Raw genomic sequence first — 24,565 nt, forward strand, 5'->3', positions numbered from 1 at the left:
TTAGCCGTGGGCGAAGCTCGACTGGGTTCTGCTGAATCCTCAAAACGTACTTGTAGCTTATATATGTTCTGAATAATGATTCGTCTCTGCACACGTAGAAAAACGAGCCGGAAAAACCAAAATAAATGCTTCATACAAAATGAGAGGAATCGTTGTAGTGAGCTTTCTGCAAAAGCATCCTGCTGCAGCCGAGAGAACAACGCTCGCTCCAATTTAGAACAAGTTGCTGCTCTGAAACATAATGGCCCTACAGACAAATCAGAGATCCATCGGCGGAGAAAGGCACTAAATAATTTATAGCTTTAATCTGCTCACTGAGGTGTGTGGTCTTTGACAGTAATTATAAATGCAGGCAGAAATTATAGCTGAATACTTTAACTGCATTAAGAGTCATCTGATGAACAACGTGATTGCCTGCTCGTTTCCAACAATAGGGGCCAAGTCGGTGTCACAGCATTCAAATCACCGCCTGTGCTTTTCCCCATTTACCATCAAATGTCAGTTGCCCGTTATAAACCCAGAGGTTTGATGGGTGGAGGTAATTGAGGACTTGATTGCTTGAAAAGAGATGAATTGCATAAAATGTTTATGAATTTAGAAGGCAATTATTTTTAATAGCCTTGAAATAATAGAGCTGGAGGAAATATGTTTAATTGTTATGATACCATCTTGCAGCAACAGCAGCGGCGTTCGCGGGAAAGCAATAACGGCTGACAAGAAGATATATCTTGGAGGTGTATCTAAAAGTCGTGCGGGTGAAGGGGAGGATGCAGTTTACTGTACAGAGCCAGGATATTGTCCTTTGTCTCCTACACAGAAAGATATTGTGATTTTAAATATTAGATTAGCGGTTAATGCTTTCGTTTATGACTTTTTTTCTGATGAGCTTCCCGGAAAGACCTTTGTAATATGGTTTTAATTGAAGGGAAAAAGAGGAATTTTAATACTTGAGCTCTCCACATATGTTGAATTTAAATTAACAATTGCAGCATTAATGAGAAATTACTGGAATATTTTTATTTGGAAGGTTTGTGAGAACTTTTCCAAGAAAACTATTAGGTAATGATCTACGTAATAATAGTTTAATAGTTATTATAAACTTTATTTAGTGCTTAGAAGTAAAAACAAACAAGGAATTTGCCTAAAGGGACATAAAGGATATTAAGCACATATAAATAATAATAATAATAATAATAATACTTGTTACTAGCACATGTATTTTGTCCGTCATCTTAATCTTAATAGTTTTCTCAACATATTCAAGCTTCTAACTTCATAAACCAACAGGGAAACAACTTGAAAATGATTTAAAAGAAAAGAAAAGAAAGAACACAAGCTGTTATCAAATGTTAACTCTTTATTTGAATAAGTAAAAAAGGTGCAGGTATCACAGGTATCATCTGTCTTGCTGTTATCCTTGTTGCATGAAACGCACTGTTTTTTAATTTTTTCTTCTAAAATATATTTACATGTGAAATATGCTTGTTTCCAAACGGCCTAGTTATCTTTTGAGTCATGTACAGAATCCGAGTCTAAACTGGTGATTAAACATTTATTAAAGTGCTTTTTTTTTTTTCTTCGTCTTCTTCTTCTTCTTCTTCTTCTTCTTCTCTTCTATCATTGCAACACAAAACATCTTTACATAGCAATACACTGTACAGGTCTGCATGTGTGTTGTCGTGTGTGTGTCGGGACAGCTGCACGTGGATGCAGGAGTTGTAAAGTACAATTAGTTCATTATTTTGTTGTTGAAATACAATTGAAACTTGACATATCATACAAATAAATAGTAGTCATAGCCGGGGGGCTATCGCATGCAAACATCAGCAATTAAGTTTCTTCAAGCAGTAATACATTTCATTACTGGTGATGCATTTGAGCAGGGTGCAAAAGTATCTCTTAGTGTTTCCTTATACGACTTCTACCCAGTGTGTCTCCGCTGAACTCCATGAAATGTTTTAATAATGATTCACGCTACACAACGCTAATTGGAGAATGGCTGAAATATCTGACCCGTGTGTGAAAATAAGAAAAAAAGGGGAAGCAAATAAAAAGAAGTGATGATAATATGAAGGAAAAAAAGGAAAAGATAACTAGTCCCGGTCCATTTCCACATATTGTGAATGGTTGTCGGGGGATTTGCTGTGAGTTTTGCTCAAGTGGAGTTTGACGGCGTGATTGCTCGCGAATGTCCGACAGCAGAGCTTACACTTGAACTTTGACTCGACGTCCTCGTCCGTGACCTGAGCCTCCGTGGCTCGGACCCCGAGGACCTTCGACAGTTCAGGCTCGTCCACCTTCGTCTGGTGCTCCACGGGCATTTTGCACATGTCTTTGAGTAGGAACCCGAGATGCGACTCCAGGTGGGAGATGAACCCGCCCGGCGACCTGAACTGGGAGGCGCAGTCATTGCAGTAGAAGATGGGGTGGCCCGTGTCCATGTTCTTCAGGAACTTGGTCCCTCCGGTTTTGCGCAGTTGGTATTTGACATTCGCTAACCAGTGGCTTATCGTGGTCATGGACAACCCGGTGAACTTGGAGATGTGCATCCGCTCCTGAGGGCCGAGGTCCGAGAGCAGGTACTTCCCTTCGGAGGTCTGGAAGAGGCTGGAGGCGAACTGGGCCTGCAGGATGAGGAGGTGGCGAGGGTTCCAGTTCGACTGTCTGCCTTTACGCTTGTGGATGGAGTACACGTCGGAGGAGAGGTCCTCAAAGCGCCTGGCGTCCGGCTCCAGCTTCATGGTCGGGATCCTCGAGGGGACGGAGGGTTTTGGCGTCGTGGCTTTTGGAAGAACTTTCACCATGTCGGCTATGTCAGACAAAGCATATTTCTGCGGCATCGGGGCGGAGGGCTGTAGCAGCGGCGAGCTCGGCACGCTGAGTTTAGATTTCGTCAGGTCGATCGGTTGGTCGTCACCGACGGAGAGAAAACTGTTATCGGGTCTATTTCTTATCGGACTTCTGAGCATTGAGGCCGGTTTCTCGCTGAATCGGTTAATCCAGTCGATGTCGGCAAAAAGAGACTTAGTGTGAGCAGAGAGTTTATCTAATCTGGAGTTCCTGGGCTTGTTTGCTTTGCCCAGGTGATTGTTCAGAACGGACTGCAGCGCACTGAGGGGGTTGATGCCGAGTAGATCCGGAGAGTCACCGAGCGGCTCTGAAGCAGCGCTGCGTCCATTGCTGGCAGACGGACTCGGTGTCTTGCCTCTGTCAGAGAAATCCGGGCTGAACTTCCCTTTGATCGCTTCACTCTCTTCGTTCCCACAGTCGGCATCGAGCTTTGAAGAGGAAGAGGAATCATCCTGACAATCGCTGTCATCATTCTCCGCCAGATCAAACTTGATATTCTGACTTTCTTTGCCGTCGCTAATGCCAACCTTTTCTTTTTTGATGTCCACGTTTTCATGCTGTCCCTGGGGAGCCTCAACTCCCACAGCACCGTGGTACGACTTCCCCTTTGGGGCGATCGGCCTCAGCTTGTGGTTAAATGTCTGCTTTAGCTGAGTCGGGGGGGAGACGGAGAGAGGGGAGCTTTTGATGATGCCAGAGAGCTGATAGGCGGCGTGAATGCTCGGGTAGGCGCTCCAGCTCGGCGTCCCTGTTTGAGCTTTATTGATGGCAGAGGCCACTGTGTTGGCTAAAGATTTAAGAATGTCTCCTCCTCCTCCGCTCGACTCCTGTTCGAGATCTTCCTCCCGGAGATACGGGTACTTAAAAGCCCCGTCGTTCGCCTTTTGATCCTCGCCCTCTTGCTTTTCATCTTTAACTTCGGTGTCCTCCATTTTGTCTGATGTTCCTTCCCCCTGGCTATCCCTCTCGCTCGCCCCGGGGGAGGCGGTTTTCGGGGACACCTTCTCTCCCTCGTTGTCACAAGCAGCCGGCTCGGCCAGGCCCTGGATCTTCTCTATGGCCAGGGGGTCGAGCGCTAACTGTTTGCCCTTTTTAGAGGCTGAATTTGTGACTTTGATGAAGTGTCCGGTGACCATCATGTGCGTGGTGAGCTGCTGCAGGGTGTCGTGAGAGCTGCCGCACTCCATGCACTTGAGAATCTGAGACTTGCACGTTTCAAACTGCCAAGTGTAACTGGCTCCGTTCTGATAGCCGTAGCGGTTGTTGTGGGCGTTGGCGATGGTGGCGGCCCGCTGCGCCTCGGTGTAGCCGGACAAACCGGTGGTGGAGTCAGGGGAGCAAGGTCTCACCGAGTCGAAGGCCCGTTTCTTTGCTGGTGGCAACAATTTATGTGTGATGACTGGGATCGGCTCTTTCAAAGGCACTTTTTGATAATGTTTAGTTTTAATCATGTGGACGCTCAAGTCCTGGAGGGAGTCGAACGAGTGGCCACAGAACATGCACTTCAGAACCTTCTGTGCGTCCTCCTTCCCTTCCATATCATGCAGATTTCGTTTCCTCGATTTCGAAGACGAGGCCGAAGAATTGCTCTGTTTGCCGTGGTTGTTGTCCTGGTAGTGTCCGCTCTTGTTCATGTGGACCGTCAGCTCCACCACCGTGTCGTAGGCCGCGCTACAATCCTTACAGCGGAAGCGGCTGGCGCCCGTGAACACCGAGCCGCAGGGTTTGGTGGTTTGCCTGTACAGGTGGACGGAGCTGAAGAGGTTGGGTTTGGACATGGGCTTTGGCGTGAGTGTGTGCTGCAGGGTCTTGGAGAGCGCGTCCTGGTGCCAGTCGAACTCGCTCTTGGTGCTGCCGTTGGTGCTGTCGCAGTTGGCTTTGCTGGTGTTTTTGGGCGTTTTCAAGTCCATCCCGATCCCCGTCCAGTAGGAGTCGGAGAGAAAGTTTGCATAGGCCGCCCTCATTTTCTCCAAGCTGTTGCCGTTCTCCTCCTTGTGTTTGGAGCCGCGGCTCTCGACTTCCCTCTGGCTCTCCGGTGGCGAGGAGGTTTTGAAGTCTGAGAGTCTGTCGCTGGTGTCGCTGAGGCGCGACTCCAGCTCTGCCTCCTGATTGGAAAGGACACTAATGGGAGAGTTCTGGTTGCTGTACGTGTTCGTGCTCTTGTTGTCGAGCTCTCTGTCCTCAGACACTTTGGGGCTGGTCTTCTCCGAGCACTCCTCCTCGGTTTGAGTGTCGTTCTCTCCGTCTTCCTCGGCCGTGGCATCTTGGAGAGCTGCGTCTTCATCAGGCATGTACACTGGAAAAAGAGGAGACAGAAATTAACGAGGTTGAAATGTGTTGTATAACAACAGTTTTTAATGACTCTATGATTTAATTTACAATATTTAGACGTCCCCCAGCATCAAACAGTAATTTTTTTGTTGCGAGGAAGCCATTTAAGACAACATAATGACAGCTGCTCTGTGCCTTGGGAGGTTGGAGAGTATCGCTGGACGTAATGTCTTTACTAAAAGACCGCTGCTGGTGCAACAGCTCCATGTAATTCACGACAGGCCATTGACTTAGTGCTGCGTCCAAGGTTTTCCTGGCCTCAAGTCGAGATGTTTACAACAATCATCGGCCACTGAGTGACAAAAGGAAATTGATTCTTCTCGGGCCCGTTAAGTGTTATTGCAAATGACCAATTCCATAGTGATTATGGATGTCACAAAACTGCAATGAAAGTGTTCGGCCTTGTGTTCTGGATAACTTCTCCTCCGCCCCCCCCCCCCCCCTGAAGCTACACGTGAGGAATGGTTTCCCACTAACGCAGATATTCTAATGTCCCACGATAAACTGAGAAGCATCGACTGAAAAAGATGAGAAAACATAACTTCACGAGACATTTATCCGCTATCACAGAAGTTTCAATATTCAGTAATTCAGCATCAGGAAACTGATTGCGTTGACGGCGGAATAGGAATAAAATGTGCAAATGTGAAAAGTGATGAAGATGTTGATCGCGCTCGTGTAACAGCTGATTCAATTATCAGAGTTAAAACCAGACAATTATACAAATTTTCAAAAGATTACTGGCAATCCGTCACATCATTACATTTTTCCTGTGACAGTCTCATAAACAGCAATTACTTCTTCCATTATTCACCTGTTCCTTCTCCCAACTCGTAGAGCACAAACATTATTGCTTCAATTAACAGATAATTAAACAACAGTATTTCTAATTGACACATTTCCCATCATCCAATTAGGGCAAACTCTGACTCAGCACCAGGGGAGGGGGGGTGCATGTTGGACATAACACAAACACACAGCCACAGAAGATTAAAACGTCCTTTTCTGACAATAACTATTTCAGAATTATTTTAAATCTATCCACCCGGAAAACCCACGTCAACACTATCACAGCCGATGTTCTCGTGTCTTATCAAGACGTCGCACAATAAACGCAGTTTGTCAGCGTTGTCACAAATATCTCAGATACTTTCCGCCTCGCAGACGCGCTGGGAGTTGTGCATTTTGGGAGAGACGTGGCAGATGTGCTCCGAGTTAAATATGAATAGGACATAACAGCCCTGTCCAGGCACTTATGCATTTCATGTGGTTAATATTTCTTTTTTCTGAATAGAGGGCACTCCACGAGAGGGCTGCAGCCTGGAGCACTCAGGAGTCCCACACTGGGCGTCCCATAGAATGTCTTCCAACCCTCTTTGCTCTCTGAAAATAAGACTCCTTTTTTTTTTTTTTATTATCAATATTTCAAAAGTGCCTCAAGAGAAGCCCTGGAGGTGAACTGCTTGCCGGCTAATGGACGGAGATGGAGATAGGGATTCGGACTTTCAAAACAAACACGGAGAAAGGGTTCCTCGTGAACGAGAGCCGGGCGCACACACACACACACACACACACACACACACACACACACACACACACACACACACACACACTCGCCCCGGTGCGCCGCCGCGACCTTGATCCACCGCAAGAGGGATGTTGTGATTGGCCGAGCGAGATCAGTGATGGCCTCCGCAACACCCTTGATGCTCAGGGAGAGAGTTGTCAAGAGCACAGAGGTATGTTTTATTTATAGTCGTATATATAGTATTCACAGCGAGAGGAGAGCACCAACGGCTGTGACAAGCTCCCAGTTGATGTCCACTCTTCTTCAAAGTCATCACAGGAACTGAAGGGCCGGCGAGAACCAGCAGCAAAGTGGCGAGATGAGCGTTTTTCCAGTCCAGTGGTGCTTCCGTAGAAAAAGGGACAAACCATCACGTAATTGCTATTTCCTGCATTTTTTATGTTCCTTAAAAATTCCCCCCGATACACGACATGTGGAGTAAACACTGGAAGAATAATGGCCGAGCACAGTTTTTTCCTGGAAAGAACCACTTACATTAACACGTAGTTAAATCCTTGTGTGAATGTTTGTGTCTTATCTTGGTGTTTGAGGCTGGAATTGACAGAGATTAACAGCTGCCCTTCCTGCTGTTCTCTTCCTTTCTATCAGATGCCCTGAGTCACAGACTTCCACAGGCAGCAATTAACCTCCTGGCAGGGATCGCTCCGAGATACACGCTCGTCTCAGCCGGAGCGGGTTTGGAAACTCTGCTCTGCCCGACTCTTGGTCGACCACAGAACTGCTGCCACATCGAGCTGCATTAGCTTTTTCAAAAATACAAGATCAGACACAAGATCCTGGTTTAATGAAAAGGGGGAAGAATTCAGAATAAACAAACGGCCAGAAACGTAAAAAGGAATTTGTGCAAAACAAAAAAGTGAGGAGCAGCGATTTTCTTTGCACAGGAAATGGCTGCTTGGGAGACGTTGTCCACATGAGGCCTCTCCCCGGCTAACTGGCCTCAGCCAACAAGAGGCTGCCATGCCTCGCCTGAGATTTAGCATGTCATAAACCGCTGTAAAGCCTCCAATCTGTGTCACTACAAATTTATATCTTCAGACAGAGATATGCAAAGGTCAAAAAACCTGAGGTGTCCATCATAAATCAGACAGTTGAAGTGTTTATAACCTTTATCCGTCGGAGCAGACTCTTGGCAAAGCGAGGCCTGGATTTACAGAAGCGGCGTTCGGCTCCGGAGCCAAAAGGGATTTTTTTTCATCACATCAGAGGGAAACTAGCAAAGCTCATGGGAAACAGTACATTACATTTACTGCTTTATTCATGCTGCCCGACATGACAACACTCAAAAAGAAATATAAAAAAGAAAAGGAGGAGGGGGTCTCAGAGTTTTGGACCCCAGTGTATTTACAGCTCAACTTTCAGCGGTAACGTCTTCATGGAGCTGGATCCCTCCCTCCCTCCCCTCCCTCTCTCCCCCCTTGTATGAAGGGAGTCTATTCAGGAAGTGTCAATCATGTCAGAAACCTGCGTGCCAGCCGCAGAAGGGCATTCTGTTTCCAATATCAACATGCCAGCAGAAACTTCTGTGATGGTGAGAACATCAACGTTCATCCGTCGGAAGGTCAACGTTTCCTTCATTAATCTGACAAGCCTCGGAGAGTTAGCGGCCTGAGGAGCTTTAGCTAATGGACAGCTGCAAATACCCGGCGCAGGACTGGGAGAGTATCTGTGAGTATCCGCGGAAACACTATCTTCAGAGGAGATTGGGTAATTCATAGGTGCCAGTGACAGGTCTGCACGTCTGTGCCACTTTCCCCGGCGCTCTCCGGTTGTCTCAAGCTACAGTTTTTTGCTGCTCGCAAATCAATATCTCTTTTTACTTCCCATTGATCGCCCGGCAGTGGGACCAACCTAAGCAGGACTGTTATGACATTTCGAGATTTCCCCCTGTCCTTGGAACAATCAATTACACGCGCATGGCAATCAAAACCTCTTTGCAAAATGAACCTGCTCCATGACATTTTCATCTCCCGGATTTATGCCGTATAAAGAAGGAGGAAAGAAAAGAGGGATGGGTGGGTTGAGGGGGGGGGAATAAAAGGAGGCCGGCTGGATGGGCGCTAACAACGAGGGTCAGGATCACTGAACAATCCCCGGGCTGCCGCGGCAACTGTCATCCGCCTTCACTCGCATGTAAGCAATGTTCCCACTTAATTGTGTCTGTACATTAAAAAAAAAAGAGAGAAAGAAACCAACACGTTTAATAACCGTGTTCATCTGTTGTTATAAATAGGTGTGAGATGTCAGTCAAAAAGAACTTGGTGTACAAAACTCTCTCCAGAAGCTCCTTTGTGTCTGAAGCAGGACGACGTGTGTGTGAAAGTCACCGTGATGCGGTTCTATCATTAGAACCGAGACGCTCACACACGCCACCAGGTCGAACGTCTGACAGAGGAATCTGACTGACTCGTCAAGATCAAACCGACGCGTCGTCAGACATCCCCGATGATAGACCTGATGACACATCTGAAGCTAATTCTGATCCCGGAATCACAGGAGGAGCGCTGAGGAGCTAATTCTGAGGCCCGGAGGCATCTGTAAAGATCTGTAAACACCTCTCTCTCTCTCTCTCCTCATTGTTCGCTGTCAGGAAACCGTCTCTCTCTCCGAAGCCCAAGGACACGGAGGAGTCAGGAGAGAACAGTCGGGCTCAGTCTGCTCCCTTTGACAAATTTGTCTGGAGGTTAATTGATATCACAGAAGCAAATAGATTCCGACTGGCTTTTTTTAAAAAACAGGATTGTGTCATTAGTTCCCTTCTGACCCATTATTTCATTTCAACACTTCTGCTGCTAAACGACTCAGACGATTTGTGTGTTTTTTAAAAGACAAAACGCTGCTGTGTTGTGTTGTGTTGTGTTGTGTCGAGGAGGAAATACTTCTTATATTACAGTCAAGAAGAAAAAGGTTGAAAACACAGAGAAGTGGGATTGGCAGCAGACGTGAACCCCCCCGACAAAGTGGTTTCACCGGATCTTTCTGAGGCTTCGGCTCCAAAACCATGAGACGGAAAACACTCACGTTAATTTTGGTATGCATGATGGAGATGTTACTTAAAGCGCATTACTTACTTCACTAAACACAAGCTATTCATGCAGATAAATGCCTTGCTTTCAAACACCCTCAACTTTAATATTTAATAGACTAATATAATCAGATAAAAAAACTTGCAGTAGCTCCTAAAAAAAGAAAGGGGAAAAGGCACAAGAGGAGGACAGATTGTGAACGTGGCACAACGTGCTCAGACGGACCCAGAGCCAGATTAATACGATAGGATCACAAATATGACACCGTATCCTGCCATCTGGCTGTTCATTTGGGCAAAAATGATCTCAATAATTATGGCAATTAATCAAAAATGTTTTCACAACCCACATTCTGTTAACTGAAAACACGGGGAGAACTTTGCTTTCTCGATTCCCAACGAGAGACAAATGTGTTGGATTTCTAAAAACTGTCCCTGTGTGTTGCACGGAGGCTAATCATGATATTTACTGAGCCACATCAGATTGCCCCTGCCGAGCTCCAGGAGCCGGAGCCCCCCCCACCCCCGGTGATGTCACCGAGCGCGGCTGCTCCTTTTGATGCCTACGAGAAGCTTCTGCTCCGAGACGCATCAGTCGGCCCGCTGCCTAATTGGAAGTGAGCGGTGGGAGAGCATCGCAATCTGCACTCCAGCACCTAAGTCATCACTTTGAACGTGGCACAGCCGCCGCGGCACGTGCAGTCCCCCCCCCCCACCCCATCAACAGAGACAATTATACACACAACCCCCCCCCCCAGCCTGTCTCACAGACCTTTACCGAACCAGCACCACAGGCAGGTGGATATTTCTACATAATATATAATTATATATATCTATGGAGAGAATAACTGTAAAAAGATCCTGATGAATATTGGAAAAACATAAACACACATAGACAAGCAGACACTGGAAAGTACATTTACTTAACTACTGTAGTGGAAGTCCCAGGTACTTTTACTCAACTTTCCATATTATGATACTTTACACATTTTGAGGGGAAATATTAAAATGAGATATTATTAATCCTGAAGGAAATTCTTCTGTTAGCTCCAAAATTACATTGTCACAGGACAGACTAGAATACAGTCAATAAAACAAGAGTATTAGGTGTAAAGGATAAATAAAAGTATAATGTGTCGTATAACTGAAATACAAATATAAAGTGTATATGAGGTAATGCAGAGCCACTGCCTGATATAAATATCAATAGAAATGACAATAACTTATGTCAGACAAATAGGTATCTTATGTGAAATGACTGAAATATAATTTACATAATCAAATTATATCATGTAATATTATAATACTGTGACGTTGAGCGGAGACATTTAGCTTTTTAATAACTTGATTAATCTCTGTTTGTTTGTTTGTCTCTCATATCTGGAGAACTGTTCATCTTATCAGCTTCACACTTGTTATGTGTGTTGTTAAGAACTCAAGGAGGCGTGGCTATAATATATATGGAAAGGATAACTGTAAAAAGATCCTGATGAATATTGGAATAACATAAACACATATAGAGAAGCAGACACTGGAAAGTACATTTACTTAACTACTGTAGTGCAAGTCCCACGTACTTTTACTCAACTTGAGTATTTTCTTACAGTGTCACAGTACATAATATAATACAGTGAATAAAACAAAAGTATTAGGTGTAAAGGATATAAGAGGAAATATAAATAATAGTATAATGTGTATTAGAAGTGAAATAAAAATATAAAGTGCATATGAAGTAATGCAGAGACACTGCCTGATATAAATATCAATAGAAATGACAAAAACTTATGTCAGACAAATAGGCATCTTATGTGAAATTTACATAATCACATTATATCATCTAATATTACAATACTGTGACGTTGAGCGGAGACATTTAGCTTTTTAATAACTTGATAAATCTCTGTTTGTTTGTTTGTGTCTCTCATATCTCGAGAACTGTTCATCGTATCAGCTTCACACTTGTTATGTGTGTTGTTAAGAACTCAAGGAGGCGTGGCTCGGACTCATTGACGTACGCTGATGATGAGTACGTTTACAAAAACAACGGGTTCTGCAGTTCGAGGTTCTGCGTTCTGAGATAACTTTTGTCTTTAAATAAAACAAATAAAATACTTGTACAGTTTCAGGCAGAAAGCTGCATCACCACCAGTCTAACAAGCTAAGACATGATAAGTTGTGTTAACTGCAATAGTTCAGTAAATTTCACATTCTGTACAAACACAGATTTGAAGGCAGAAATCTATGGTAAGGTCAATATGTTGTAGTTTTGGTGAAGCATCCCTTTAAATGTCCGTCTCCTGAACAAGCTGTAATGGGCTGTTGTGTATAAACAGTATCAACACGATGCACACAGCGCGAGTGTCTTCTATTCGTCCTCGTCCGCTAACAAGCCAAGGTAAATACAAACCGCTTGGCGAGCGGCGAGGATAACGTTACAACTGAAGAGGCTTAAAAGCCTCAGTGTATATTTGTCAGATTATATGTGATCTTCTCTGCCCTGACTGATGCAGAGTTCCAGTCGGTGGAGCAGAAGCCGGGCGGCTGCAGCTTCCACCGGCGATGAGAGGAGGGGAGGGGGAGCCAGAGAGGGGGGGGGGGGCAGCGGCGCTCTGTCACTTGGTTTCTGAAGAGCCCGTGACACCGCTCTCCAGGAGCGACATGATGAGGTCTGATGGTTCCTTTCTGCAGAATAGCAGTTTACCCCTCGTTCACCCTTATCAGAGGGAGAAGCCATCATCTCACAGCACGCCACTCACGGCGCCGCGCGTACCGGAGCTGACCAGCCGAGCAAACAGGGCGGTGCTAATAAAAGACCATCTTGCTTCGGTTCAAATTTCCCTGATTGAATGTCAGTCAGGAATGTTTGCGTGTCAGCACGGAGGAAAGTGGGCCATCGTGTGAAGGACCAACACACGGGCCTTTGTTCCTGCGTTATGAGATCGGGAGTGAAAGCTGCGGCGCCCGGGTCTCGTGCCCGACCGGCCCGACGGAATCAAGCGCTTTTCAATTCCACCTCGCTCGTCGCCTGATGTTCTCTAAACACTCGCTCCGCCGTGCGACTCCGGTTCACTCAGCCCAAGAGGAGCAATATCCAGGATTGAATCGTCTTTAATATTAAAACGTCCTTTGATCTCACGTGTTATTGTCATCGTGATAAATCTATAAAAAGCCGCCGGTGGGAAGTCTTCCTCATTCCTTCTCCTCCTCGTCGTGCCAGCTTTGCTTACACACTGAACCAAACAAACCAAGGTGTGTTACTGTAACGAGCAGGCAGGCGTTCCGGAGTCAGAGGCGTGACGTGGAGCGTGGCCGCGGCGTTGGCGTTGGCGTCCTGTCCCGTCACACCGGCTCCGCCTTGTACACAGGAGTTAACTCGGCTCTGTCAACACCTCGGCTGCCAAAACCGAAGAGGAACAGAATCCTGCACCGAACGTTGAGGCGGAGGAATGAAAGAGAGAATACTTTTAAAATGTATTTCTCTACAGACTACACCTGGAATTCAATTGTACTCTATACTGTTAAAGTGAGAGTGATGTATTTTAAATACTTTGGAGTACTTCCAATATACTCTTTGGAAACTGGGAAATTAATCCACGCAAATTTGCACTCAAACTAAACCTCCTGAAAGAAAGAGATTTAATTTAAAGTTTTAGTTTCTCTGCATGAAATCGAACAAAAACACGTGAACAGCAATAAAATAAAGTTTTATAGATTAAGCTAACTTCACATGTTGTTGTTTACTAGTTCCCAGATGTTTACACCCGCTGCTGAACTAATCTACAACTTCTTTAAAAAGTAATCCCTTTGTGTAATCTAGTAAATATAAGAATCACCACCTGTTTATATTGTTAATCACCTATAACAGGGGTTTTCAACCGGGGGTCCGCGGCCCCCTGGTGTTCCGCCGCGGCATTGCAGAGGGTCTGCGAAATTCGCTTTGATATTTCTACACATTTCCAGATTACTCTTGAATATAGTGAAAAATATCTAAAATAAGAAAAATATGTCTAAAGTAATATAAAGGTGCTGGTGATCATGAGGTTAAACTTAAGTAGGCCTCAATTGTTTGTGTGATATTGTATGATTATCATTTGTGACATATTCTGCATTACTTTGTCATCTTCTCTCTTCAGTTGTAGCCCCAGTTTATGTTGATTGTTATTGATCACCGTTACTTTAACGTTCTCTTAACATGTCAGCTACATGTCTGTACATTTAAGTCTAGAACGTTATATATTGATGTACATATGGTTCTGAGATGCAGTACAACTACAAACTGCATTTTAATTTTGTTTTCAATTCTTAAGCACCGAAAATCAACCGTTTTTGTTGTTTTTTACACAGATTTTTCTAGATTTGTTTGAGGGTTTTAAATAAAGCCAACATGGAAAACCAAATGTTAAAACTTCCTTCTATCCACATGCACACACGCACACACACGAACACACACACACACACACACACACACACAGACACACACACACACACACACACACGTAGGCACATCAGTGGGCTGCTGATTACTTTCCAGTCAGAATGGTCCCTGGGACAGAACCAGTTGAAAACCCCTGACCTAAAACGTAATACAGTTACTTATATATTTTGTTTTCTGAATCTGTAGCTGTGAGTCCTGCCCCCCCCCCCACCCCTGGCTCCGCCCCTAAACTCTGCATGAACCCGTCACACTGACCCCCCCCCAAACAACAACAGCCAGTCGAGGTCGGGCCTGGACGACCTGGACGCTGCAGCTGGAGGAGACTCTGTGTGTTTATTCTATTAAAAAACAATCTGCATCTCACAGGCTCCTCCTCCCTCCCCCTCCCCTCCCCCCCCTCTGTCCCTGTATGGATCTTTCATTAGAACCTGGACGGGTTCCACTCAAAGCTTTTCTTGTACAGAGCAGTTTTATGCAGTTTTCCAGCAAAGGGAGGCAGTTTCTCCTCCTTTTAACATTCCAGGTTCATTAATAGTAGATTGCCACTTTTTCCCTTCATTAAATACAATGAGGCTACCGAGTGAATCTGCAGCTGAAGCGTGGTACTGTCAGTTTCTAGTGGGACCAAAGGCGGCTTCATGGCAAACATAAAGGGGGGGGGGGGACGCATCAAACCCCCCCCGCCCGCTCCCTCCTATTCAGATTCATTTTAATGGCAAATTTGTTGTCAAGTGTCCTCCGCAAGAAATGATTAGGGCCCGCTGCTTTCTGAAAAGTGCAAACTTCTGGATTTGCCCGGTGAGTGCGGTGTCACTTTGACAGCTCGGCTCCGAGAACAATGGCCGCCGCAAATCCTTAAAATGTGTTGGCACCAAACGGTTGAAAGTTTCCCCCGTGGAAACAGGCTTTCTGCTGTTTGTGGGTATTCCGCTGTGTTGATATCGAGATGTTGATTAGAATAAAGAAAGAGGAGCCGGTGAATCCAACCCCCCCCCCCCGGTGCCGGCACACCAACCAGTGCAGGAGATTGACAGTCGCCTCCATTGAGCCAATTATTTCTGTTCATAAAACCTGTTTCACTAAAAAAGAAACTGGGTAAAGACTGGAGTCATTGTTGGGAGTGTCTGAAGAGAGCCAGTGGTAGAATGGGAGCGTGTCTATGTTCCCACAGCTCTATGTTCCCATAGCTCTATGTTCCCACATTTCTAATATTCATTACAAAATTAGGCCCTATGTTCCTACAGTTCCTAACTCTAAACTCTCTTGAGCTCAACACCGCTGACCCTAATTTTCAGAAAAATCTAGAAATGTGGGAACATCGGGAATAATTTTTCAAAATAAATCTGGGAACATAGGTCTGAGGGAACATAGGGCCTAATTTTTCAAAATAAATCTGGGAATATATGTTTGTGGGAACATAGGCCTGTTGGAACATAGGGCCTAATTTTTCAAAATAAATCTGGGAACATAGGTCTGAGGGAACATCGGGACTACTTTTTCAAAATAAATCCAGGAACATAGGGCTGTGGGAACATAGAGCCTAATTTTTCAAAATAAATCTGGGAACATACGGCTGTGGGAACATAGAGCCTAATTTTTCAAAATAAATCTGGGAACATAGGGCTGTGGGAACATCGGAACTAATTTTTCAAAATAAATCCGGGAACATAGGTCTGAGGGAACATAGGGCCTAATTTTTCAAAATAAATCTGGGAACATAGGTCTGAGGGAACATAGGGCTGTGGGAACATAGGGCCTAATTTTTCAAAATAAATCTGGGAACATAGGGCTGTGGGAACATCGGGACTAATTTTTCAAAAATAAATCTGGGAACATAGGGCTGTGGGAACATAGGGCCTAATTTTCAAAATTGTCAGTGATAAAAAAATTCTTAGAAATGTGGGAACATAGGGCCTAATTTTTCAAAATAAATTAGGGAACATAGGGCTGTGGGAACATAGGGCCTAATTTTTCAAAATAAATCCGGGAACATAGGGCTGTGGGAACATCGGGACTAATTTTCAAAATTGTCAGTGAAAACAAAATCCTTAGAAATGTGGGAACATAGGGCTGTGGGAACATAGGGCCGACCCCCGGTAGAATCCACAGAAAACCAACCGCACTGCCCACTTACTGCTGCTTCTGCAACATTATAATCACCAAAATAATATTGTTTCCATTAACTGTTAAACGGAGAATTCGGAAGCTTCTCGGGAATCAACGCGTAAAGAAGAAGAAACAGCGTGAACACACTCGACTCTCGGGCTCAGGTAGCGAACGTGTGCGCTTGCACTTTGCCAAATTATCCTCGAGTCACCTTCAATAAAAGAAACATAATAAAACCTCATGCGGCGCCGCGGTGAAGAGTGGGATATGCGTTCATTAATACCCCCCCGCTCGCCGCCGCCGCCGCCGTCTCCTCGCTGTGCAAATATTACCACATGGAAAAGTCAGTGCAACAAAAATATTTTCTTTGCGCCATATCCTCATTTAGCCTACGAGTCAGCGGCGTGACATTTCTGAGGTGTTGAGCTGTGATGGAGGAGGAGGAGGAGGAGTTGGAGGAGGAGGAGGTGGCGAGCGCCGAGGCCGTTTATTCACTGCACGGGAGAAAGTGGTTAATTTATTGAAAAGAAGGTAGGCGGACGAGGCAGCGGCACGGAACTGATACCCTGCGTGGCTGTAGGTGGTGGTGGGGGGAGGAGGAGGAGGAGGAGGAGGAGGAGGAGGAGGAGGGGAGACAGAAAGAGAAAAAAACAGAAAAGAAGGGAGGTTGAGGGAGGTGGAGAGCAGAGCGACAGAGGAACGGTTAATGGAAATGAGTGACAGGCTTTCAGAATGATTTACAACGGGTGGCGCTGCGGCGGCGCCGGCGCCTGATGGATGATCCTGAAAGACGGAGACCGACCATAAATCATGTCTTTGAATCATTGACAGAGATAAAGGAGGGCGAGAGAAAGCAATGGCATTGACGTTCATTCTTCCAATAATGTACATTGACGAGTTACACTACGGAGCCTTAATTAAAAAGTGAACACGGGTCTTCTCCCTCTCTCTACTCCCCCCCCCTCTTCACGCCATCGCCGCCGCCACCATCAACCACCCCCCCCCGCTCTTCTCCAGTGCGATATCAATGGTAATTAAAGATGCAGTACCCGCGGCCCCGGTCCCAGAGTCACTTCCTGCAGCTTCCCACAGACGCCACATTAGATAAGTGCTCAGCCAGGAGATAGTGTCACAACCTCAACAATATCAATACGGCGCCGGCCATCTTGTTTCTACATCTGTAAACACACAAACTGGGATGGGGGGGAAACCATAGATATATTTAAAGACTAGATGTCTCGTTCGACGGAGCCCGGACGTCCGCACATGGCGGCCATCTTGCTAGAGGCAGCTCGCTCACCCATTACATTGTGTTGTTGTGGTACGTACTTTTTAAATAACCATAACTTGCTCAATTTTCAACCGATTTTTAAACGATCTGGTTTGTTATAAATGTCAGAAATGTAGTTATGACACTGCATAAATTATTCCATTTTTTAGAAAATAACATAATTATTCATAAGTAGGCAGTCATATCTACATCTTTGACGTATATAACAAACCAAACCGTTTAAAAATCAGTTGAAAATTGAGCAAGTTATTTAAAAAGTACGTACCACTACAACACAATGTTATGGGTGAGCGAGCTGTCCTCTAGCAAGATGGCCGCCATGTGCGGACGTTCGACTCCGTTGGCCGAGACATCTAGTCTTTATATATATCTATGGTGGCGACGAGATAGCGAGCGAACATTTAGCTTTATTTCTGTAAAAGCCGAAAACAAACAGGAACGCCGCTCGTCGTCTTTCGGTCACGTGTTTGTTTTTAACCCCGACTTCTCCCGAACGCCACGGAGATCCATCTTCCTCACGGGCGCCGGCTCTTATGAAACCGTGTTGTTGTTCCGTCTCGAGTGCAGATGGCACTTTGATAAACAGGAGGAGCCCGGTAGGAGCCCGGCGCCTGAATGAGTGACGTCCCACATCAGCTGAGCTGCTTCAAAGTGCACACAATAGAGCAATGAGGTGAAAGTAATCCTAAACATCTGTCTTCTACGTCCTACACGCACAGGCTGTTTGTTCAAGTTCTAGGAAAGACATTAGCGGGCGGGGGGGGGGCGGGGAGAGCGATGGGGAGAGAGGAGGAGGAGAGAGGAGGAGGAGGAGAGAGAGGAGGAGAGAGAGAGGAGGAGAGAGAGAGGAGGATATCAATTCATGCACTAGTTCTCCTAAGAGATTAAGCCGGGCCTCTGTTGTCTGTCGTCCTGCAGCTCTGCCAAACAAAATGGAGAAGCTGCTCTACTGATGTAAACTCTCTCGTTCATGAGAGAGAGTCCCCGGCTCGTTGGAAAGAAAAGAATTAAAAACTACAGTGAGTCGCCACGGCTGCTTTTAATTATTCAAACTTCATATTTTTTTATAACCTACTTTATGGGGCTTGTGTTAGAAACAGGAGAGAGACGGAGAAACTGTGTGGTCGGGAGGAGGAGGAGGAGGAGGAGGAGGAGGGTGGAGGAAGAGGAGGAAGAGGAGGAGGTGGAGGAGGAAGAGGAAGAGCAAGGAGGAAGAGGAAGAGGAAGAGGAAGAGGAAGAGGAAGAGGAAGAGGAAGAGGAAGAGGAAGAGGAAGAGGAAGAGGAAGAGGAAGAGGAAGAGGAAGAGGAAGTGAATATGGGCTATACAAATAAAATTTGATTGATGATTGATTGAGGAGGAGGAGGAGGGAGTAGGAGGAGGAGGAGGTGGAGGAGGAGGAGGAGGAGGAGGAGGAGGAAGAGGAGGAGGAGGAAGAGGAGGAAGAGGAAGAGGAAGAGGAAGAGGAAGAGGAAGAGGAAGAGGAAGAGGAAGAGGAAGAGAATATGGGCTATACAAATAAAATTTGATTGATGATTGATTGAGGAGGAGGAGGAGGGAGTAGGAGGAGGAGGAGGTGGAGGAGGAGGAGGAGGAGGAGGAAGAGGAGGAGGAGGAGGGAGGAAGAGGAGGAGGAGGAGGAGGAGGAGGAAGAGGAAGAGGAAGAGGAAGAGGAAGAGGAAGAGGAAGAGGAAGAGGAAGAGGAAGAAGAGAAAGAGGAAGAGGAAATTAATATGGGCTATACAAATACAATTTGATTGATGATTGATTGAGGAGGAGCAGGAGGAGGAGGAGGAGGAGGAGGAAGAGGAGGAGGAGGAGGAGGGAGGAAGAGGAGGAGAAGGTGGAGGAGGGAGGAAGAGGAGGAGAAGGTGGAGGAGGAGGAGGAGGAAGAGGAAGAGGGGGGGAGGAGGAGGAGGTGGAGAAGGAGGAGGGGGAAGAGGAAGAGGAGGAAGAGGAGGAGGAGGTGGAGGAGGAGGAGGAGGAGTTGGAGGAGGAGGAGGAGGAAGAGGAGGAGAAGGAGGAGGAGGTGGAGGAGGAGGAAGAGGAGGAAGAGGAGGAGGAGGAGGAGGAGTTGGAGGAGGAGGAGGAGGAGTTGGAGGAGGAGGAGGACGAAGAGGAGGAGGAAGAGGAGGAGGGAGGAGGAGGAGGAGGAGGAGGAGGAGGAGGAGGAGGAGGAGGAGGAGGAGGAGGAGGAGGAGGAGGAGGAGGAGAAGGTGGAGGAGGGAGGAAGAGGAGGAGAAGGTGGAGGAGGAGGAGGAGGAAGAGGAAGAGGGGGGGAGGAGGAGGAGGTGGAGAAGGAGGAGGGGGAAGAGGAAGAGGAGGAAGAGGAGGAGGAGGTGGAGGAGGAGGAGGAGGAGTTGGAGGAGGAGGAGGAGGAAGAGGAGGAGAAGGAGGAGGAGGTGGAGGAGGAGGAAGAGGAGGCTGTCCCTCTCCCTCTCTCTCCTGCTGGGAGGAGACATGTTGCTACAATGGAACCGATGCACAATGGTCATCTAGCTTTGAAAAGATGTAGCAGTAATATTGGTGAGGAAACAAAAAGCTGTCCTTCCCAATGTGTGTGTCTGTGTGTGTGTGTGTGTGTGTGTGTCTGTGTGTGTGTGTGTGTCTGTCTGTGTGTGAGTGTGTGTGTGTCTGTGTGTGTGTGTGTGTGTCTGTGTGTGAATGATTCATGTCTCAGCACAACACAGACTCACACTCTGCACGGTTTGAGAATCATTTTCACTTGAAGGCTTGAAGTTGTTCATATCATGTCTGATCGCATCCTTGCATCAAAACAGCGTTTGACGGACAAGGGAAATAATTACTTGTCATTCACGTGTCTGAGGTTCCTCTTCTGCCTTTGGTTGCTGTTAAACATCTCCCCCCCCGTTAAACACTTTTCCCTCCTCGCCAGCAACTCCAGCAAGGACTCAACTTTCAAGTCATAAAAAAAAATGGAACAATTTCATTGAATTTCCACAAAAGAAGAAGAAGGAGAGAGAGATGTGCTGATGAGTGAGCGTGGAGCTGAATGAATCAAAGGGTTTTGATGGTAATGAACTTCCTGCCGTCGGCGTCGTTAGTGGCGACGGCGCTCGTTGATCTTAAATGGTTTTAAAAGATGATCCATACAGTAATGAAGCTTCCTGCCGCTGGCCCGCTGCCCGAAACCAGGACATCATCAAAGTCACTTCCTTGTAGAAATTAACAGCAAGAAAAAGAAATAATAATTCAGAGTGTCGTTACTAGGGTTGCAAAGGGGCGGGACTAGTCAGGTAAGTTTCCATGATATTACTGGGGAAATATATGAGCATGCTGATTGAGGATTGTTCATCTGCTCATCTAGCATATTTCCATTCATTTATCCATCAATTGTAAAATATGTTCGATTCCAATTGTTTGGCTAACTATTTATATCTCTGGCATTGCATTAGTGTTTTTTTACAAACTTTTTTCTCATCTTATTCTACAGAACAATGCCACGTGCACTCTCTCATGTGTGGAGACATTTCACCTCATCCAATGTAGAAGGAAAGGCTGTGTACATTTGCAAATACTGTGCAAAGACCTATGTTAAGAATGACACAACGATGCAGAAGCATATAGTCAAGTGCCCAAAGTTTCCTCAGGGCTCAAATCAGCCTATGACACAACAAAATGTTTATATTCATGTCTGTATATGACAAGGTCAATACAGTTAGTATAAATTACCCACAACATTTCCAGCTAATTCCCGTTTATTCCCGTTAATTCCCGTTAATTCCCGTTTATTCCCGTTAATTCCCGTTAATTCCCGTTTATTCCCGTTAATTCCCGTTTATTCCCGTTAATTCCCGTTAATTCCCATGGAAAGTTTCCAACTTTGAATATTCCCGGAATTTTGCAACCCTACTCGTTACGCTACAAGATGAATGGTTAATATTCATATTCATAGCATGTGTGTTCGGAGCAGCAGGACGGTTTTGAGAGCGACCGGGTCCTTTTGGGAAAAAGCAGCGTGTGGTGTCCCAGGCCCACCCTCCTCCCGGCTGCTCTGCCCGGACCACCCTCCTCCCGGCTGCTCTGCCCGGACCACCCGGACCACCCTGCTCTACCCGACAGCACGATGCCGCTCGGGCCTCGGACCCATCGCTTTGTTTTTCTTGGACGGCGGTGAAAGCAAACGGCAGCTGAAGAGCCCCGGCGCTCGCAGTAAAAACCAAAAACCCGTGCAGTCATTCATCAAAGCTCAGACAACTTGCTCCTCCCCCCACCACCACCCCCACCAACCTCCCAACCCCCCCAAGGCACGGTGGGTTTTAACTAGGACTCCAAATAATTTTCCAGAAAATGACAAATGATACTTATATCTCCGGCCCGTGCTGAATCAATAAGCATGGAGAGCAACTATCCGTCTTGAGCGGTATTGACAGACGCGGCTCGGCGGCGGCGTGGAAGCGCTCGCCGGCTTCAGTCTGTTCAGGATTGCGATGGGAGGGACGCGGCAGAAGCAACGCACTCACTTTCACATCACAATGAACAACACAACGCAATCAAAAACCTATTAGAGGAAGAGCAGCCTCCGTGGATCCGCAGCAGGAGGAAGAGGCCGACGCCTTCCTGACCTTTCGCTGAGAATATGCAGAACCCTGGTGAACTGGGCCGAGGGTGGAGTCTGACAGCAGCACCTGCACGTGTTTACATGGCAGTTGTGTGTGTGAGTCTGAGCTGATGGGTGGCGATACGGCCCCCCCCCCCCCCCCTGGTCCCCGGGCTGGAGCTGGAGCAGCTGACAGATAGCACTTCAGAGCAGCTTTAGCTGCAGCTCCCCTTGAGGGGCTGTGATTGATGACTCGCGCCGCCACCTAGATCCATTTTCTCCTCCAATCTGACTCCTCGCAGGTACTGCCCCCCCCCCCCACCCCCCCCTCTCCCTCTCTCATCTCCCTTCAAATTCAAGTGGGCTCATTTCTGCAGAGTTTACCAACAGAGCGACTTCAGAACACCTACTTTGAGCAAATTAAAAACAGAGTCGTACAGGGAAGGAAATGATTTGAACTAAGTGCCTCACGGAGCCGTTCGGATCCTGAACGTTAGACTTCAAAACAAAATAAAAGAGCTTGAGATGTTTGCAAAATGTCATTAGGAGGGAAAATGCCAGGACCCGGGACCCCTGCAGGTCCGAAGGCATTTAAGAACAGTTAGCTTAGCCATCTGCTCGACAATTACACAGGAACAAACACACTGCCTCAGCAAATAAAGCTCGGCTCATCAATCACCAGAATGGCCAGAAGTCGGCCTGTTATTCCCTCTGATTTAATAACCCTGTGAACTGCAGCGTTCTCCTCAGCCACGCTTCAGTCAGAGAAGAAGAAGAACATCCCGGCTCGTCCTCAGCTTCACGTGAGAGACAAACCCGACGTGTGAATGCAGCAGATTCGTCTTTATTTAAAAAATATCCAGTGTTTTTAATCCTTCGTGAACGTTACGAAACATTTCAGCGCTTTAAAAAAAAAAACTCTGATTGCATCTCTGAAATCATTATTACTGTAATTTGCACCAGGCTGCGGAAATAAATGGAAGAGAGAAAGAAGAGCGAAGTTTAAAAGTAAAAAAACATTTAAAAACAGTTGCTGTTTCCAGTTTCAAGTAGTTAACTTAATTAACATTTGCCCCGTGCTTTTAATTGCAATCATCCTTCCCCATGAGAGCTGAATGTGAAGAGTCTGGTAATTTGCGGATGTTGATATGAGACGGCGACGCACCGACCCTGAGATTCACTAACAAAGGGTTTTCATGAAGTTAAGAGAAGAACGACTGACCCAGAAGATTCGTCCAAAACACACAGGAACTCAATGGTAACGAGAACTGGAGCCAAGTATAAATAAAACGATATAACACCAATACAACCAAGATAATATAGAATATATATATATTTTTATGTGAAGGTTAAAGATAAATGTACAGTTTTTATATCGGCTAAAAAACAAAAGCTGATACTGATTCGTCTGTGAAAGTCTCATATCGGCAGATTCCTGTTGGCAAACCGATAAATCAGCTCTAATGGTTTCTGCTCTTTTCCTCTATAGGTTGATTCTGCTTGGGGGGGGGGGGGGGGGTCCGACTGCTCCAGTTGAATTAATTGCACGTTTTTTATTTACTTTTGCCAGAAGGAGTGTGTCCTCTCTCTCCGACAGCCGAGATCGGGTCAGCTCCCGTCCTCCTGGAGCAGCTGGAACAGCAGGAGAGCTGCGGCTGCTCCTCCGGCCAGGACGACCCCCCCCCCTGCTGCTAGCATCCTCGCTACCGGCTCGTAATGTTTCGGGCCTAACTCCGGACGTTTGAGGTCGACGTGTGACCGTGTTTGGTTTTAGGACGGATTGAGGAGGACGGAGTTCGGGTCTTGGATCGCTGCGGCACAATGCAAGGTCACAAAGAGGGAAGAGGAAAGAAATGGGGAGCGTGTCTATGTTCCCACAGCTCTATGTTCCCAGATTTCCAATATTTATTACAAAATTAGGCCCTATGTTCCTACAGTTCCCACATTTCTACCCCTGCCTGGTAGTTAAGGGTTCTTAATTCCGTAGCTGGCGATTTGAAGGAGCTAGCTAGCTTCCAAACTCTCTTGAGCTCAACACCGCTAACCCTAACCCTAACCCTAATTTTCAGAAAAATCTAGAAATGTGGGAACATAGGGCTGTGGGAACATCAGGACTAATTTTTCAAAATAAATCTGGGAACATAGGTCTGTGGGAACTTAGGGCCTAATTTTCAAAATTGTCAGTGAAAAGAAATCCTTAGAAATGTGGGAACATAGGGCTGACCCCAAAGAAATGTGGCTGTAAAGGAGCTAAATAACCGTTGATAAAATACTGATTTTATTCTTCTTTGGTTTCCCGGTGCCGTTGGAGGTGAGTGCCACCCCCCCCCCCCCCGCTCCCCCTCCCCCAAAAAGGCAACAGCACGGGAAACACCACGA

At 46.3% G+C, this 24,565-nt stretch overlaps 1 protein-coding gene across 1 annotated transcript in view; it reads right to left on the reverse strand.

Moving 5' to 3' along the window:
• Positions 1-1,384: 1,384 nt before the first annotated feature.
• The window catches only part of LOC133005539 (teashirt homolog 2), a 45,931-nt gene continuing 22,750 nt past the window's right edge, over positions 1,385-24,565 (reverse strand). Inside the window, exon 2 of the mRNA XM_061075248.1 lies at positions 1,385-5,146. Within this exon, the coding sequence (XP_060931231.1) occupies positions 2,094-5,146 (3,053 nt within the window). The 3' untranslated portion in view covers positions 1,385-2,093. The remainder of the gene's footprint in view (positions 5,147-24,565) is intronic.

The sequence above is a fragment of the Limanda limanda genome, chromosome 7, assembly GCF_963576545.1.
Source record: "Limanda limanda chromosome 7, fLimLim1.1, whole genome shotgun sequence".
NCBI classification, from domain to species: domain Eukaryota; kingdom Metazoa; phylum Chordata; class Actinopteri; order Pleuronectiformes; family Pleuronectidae; genus Limanda; species Limanda limanda.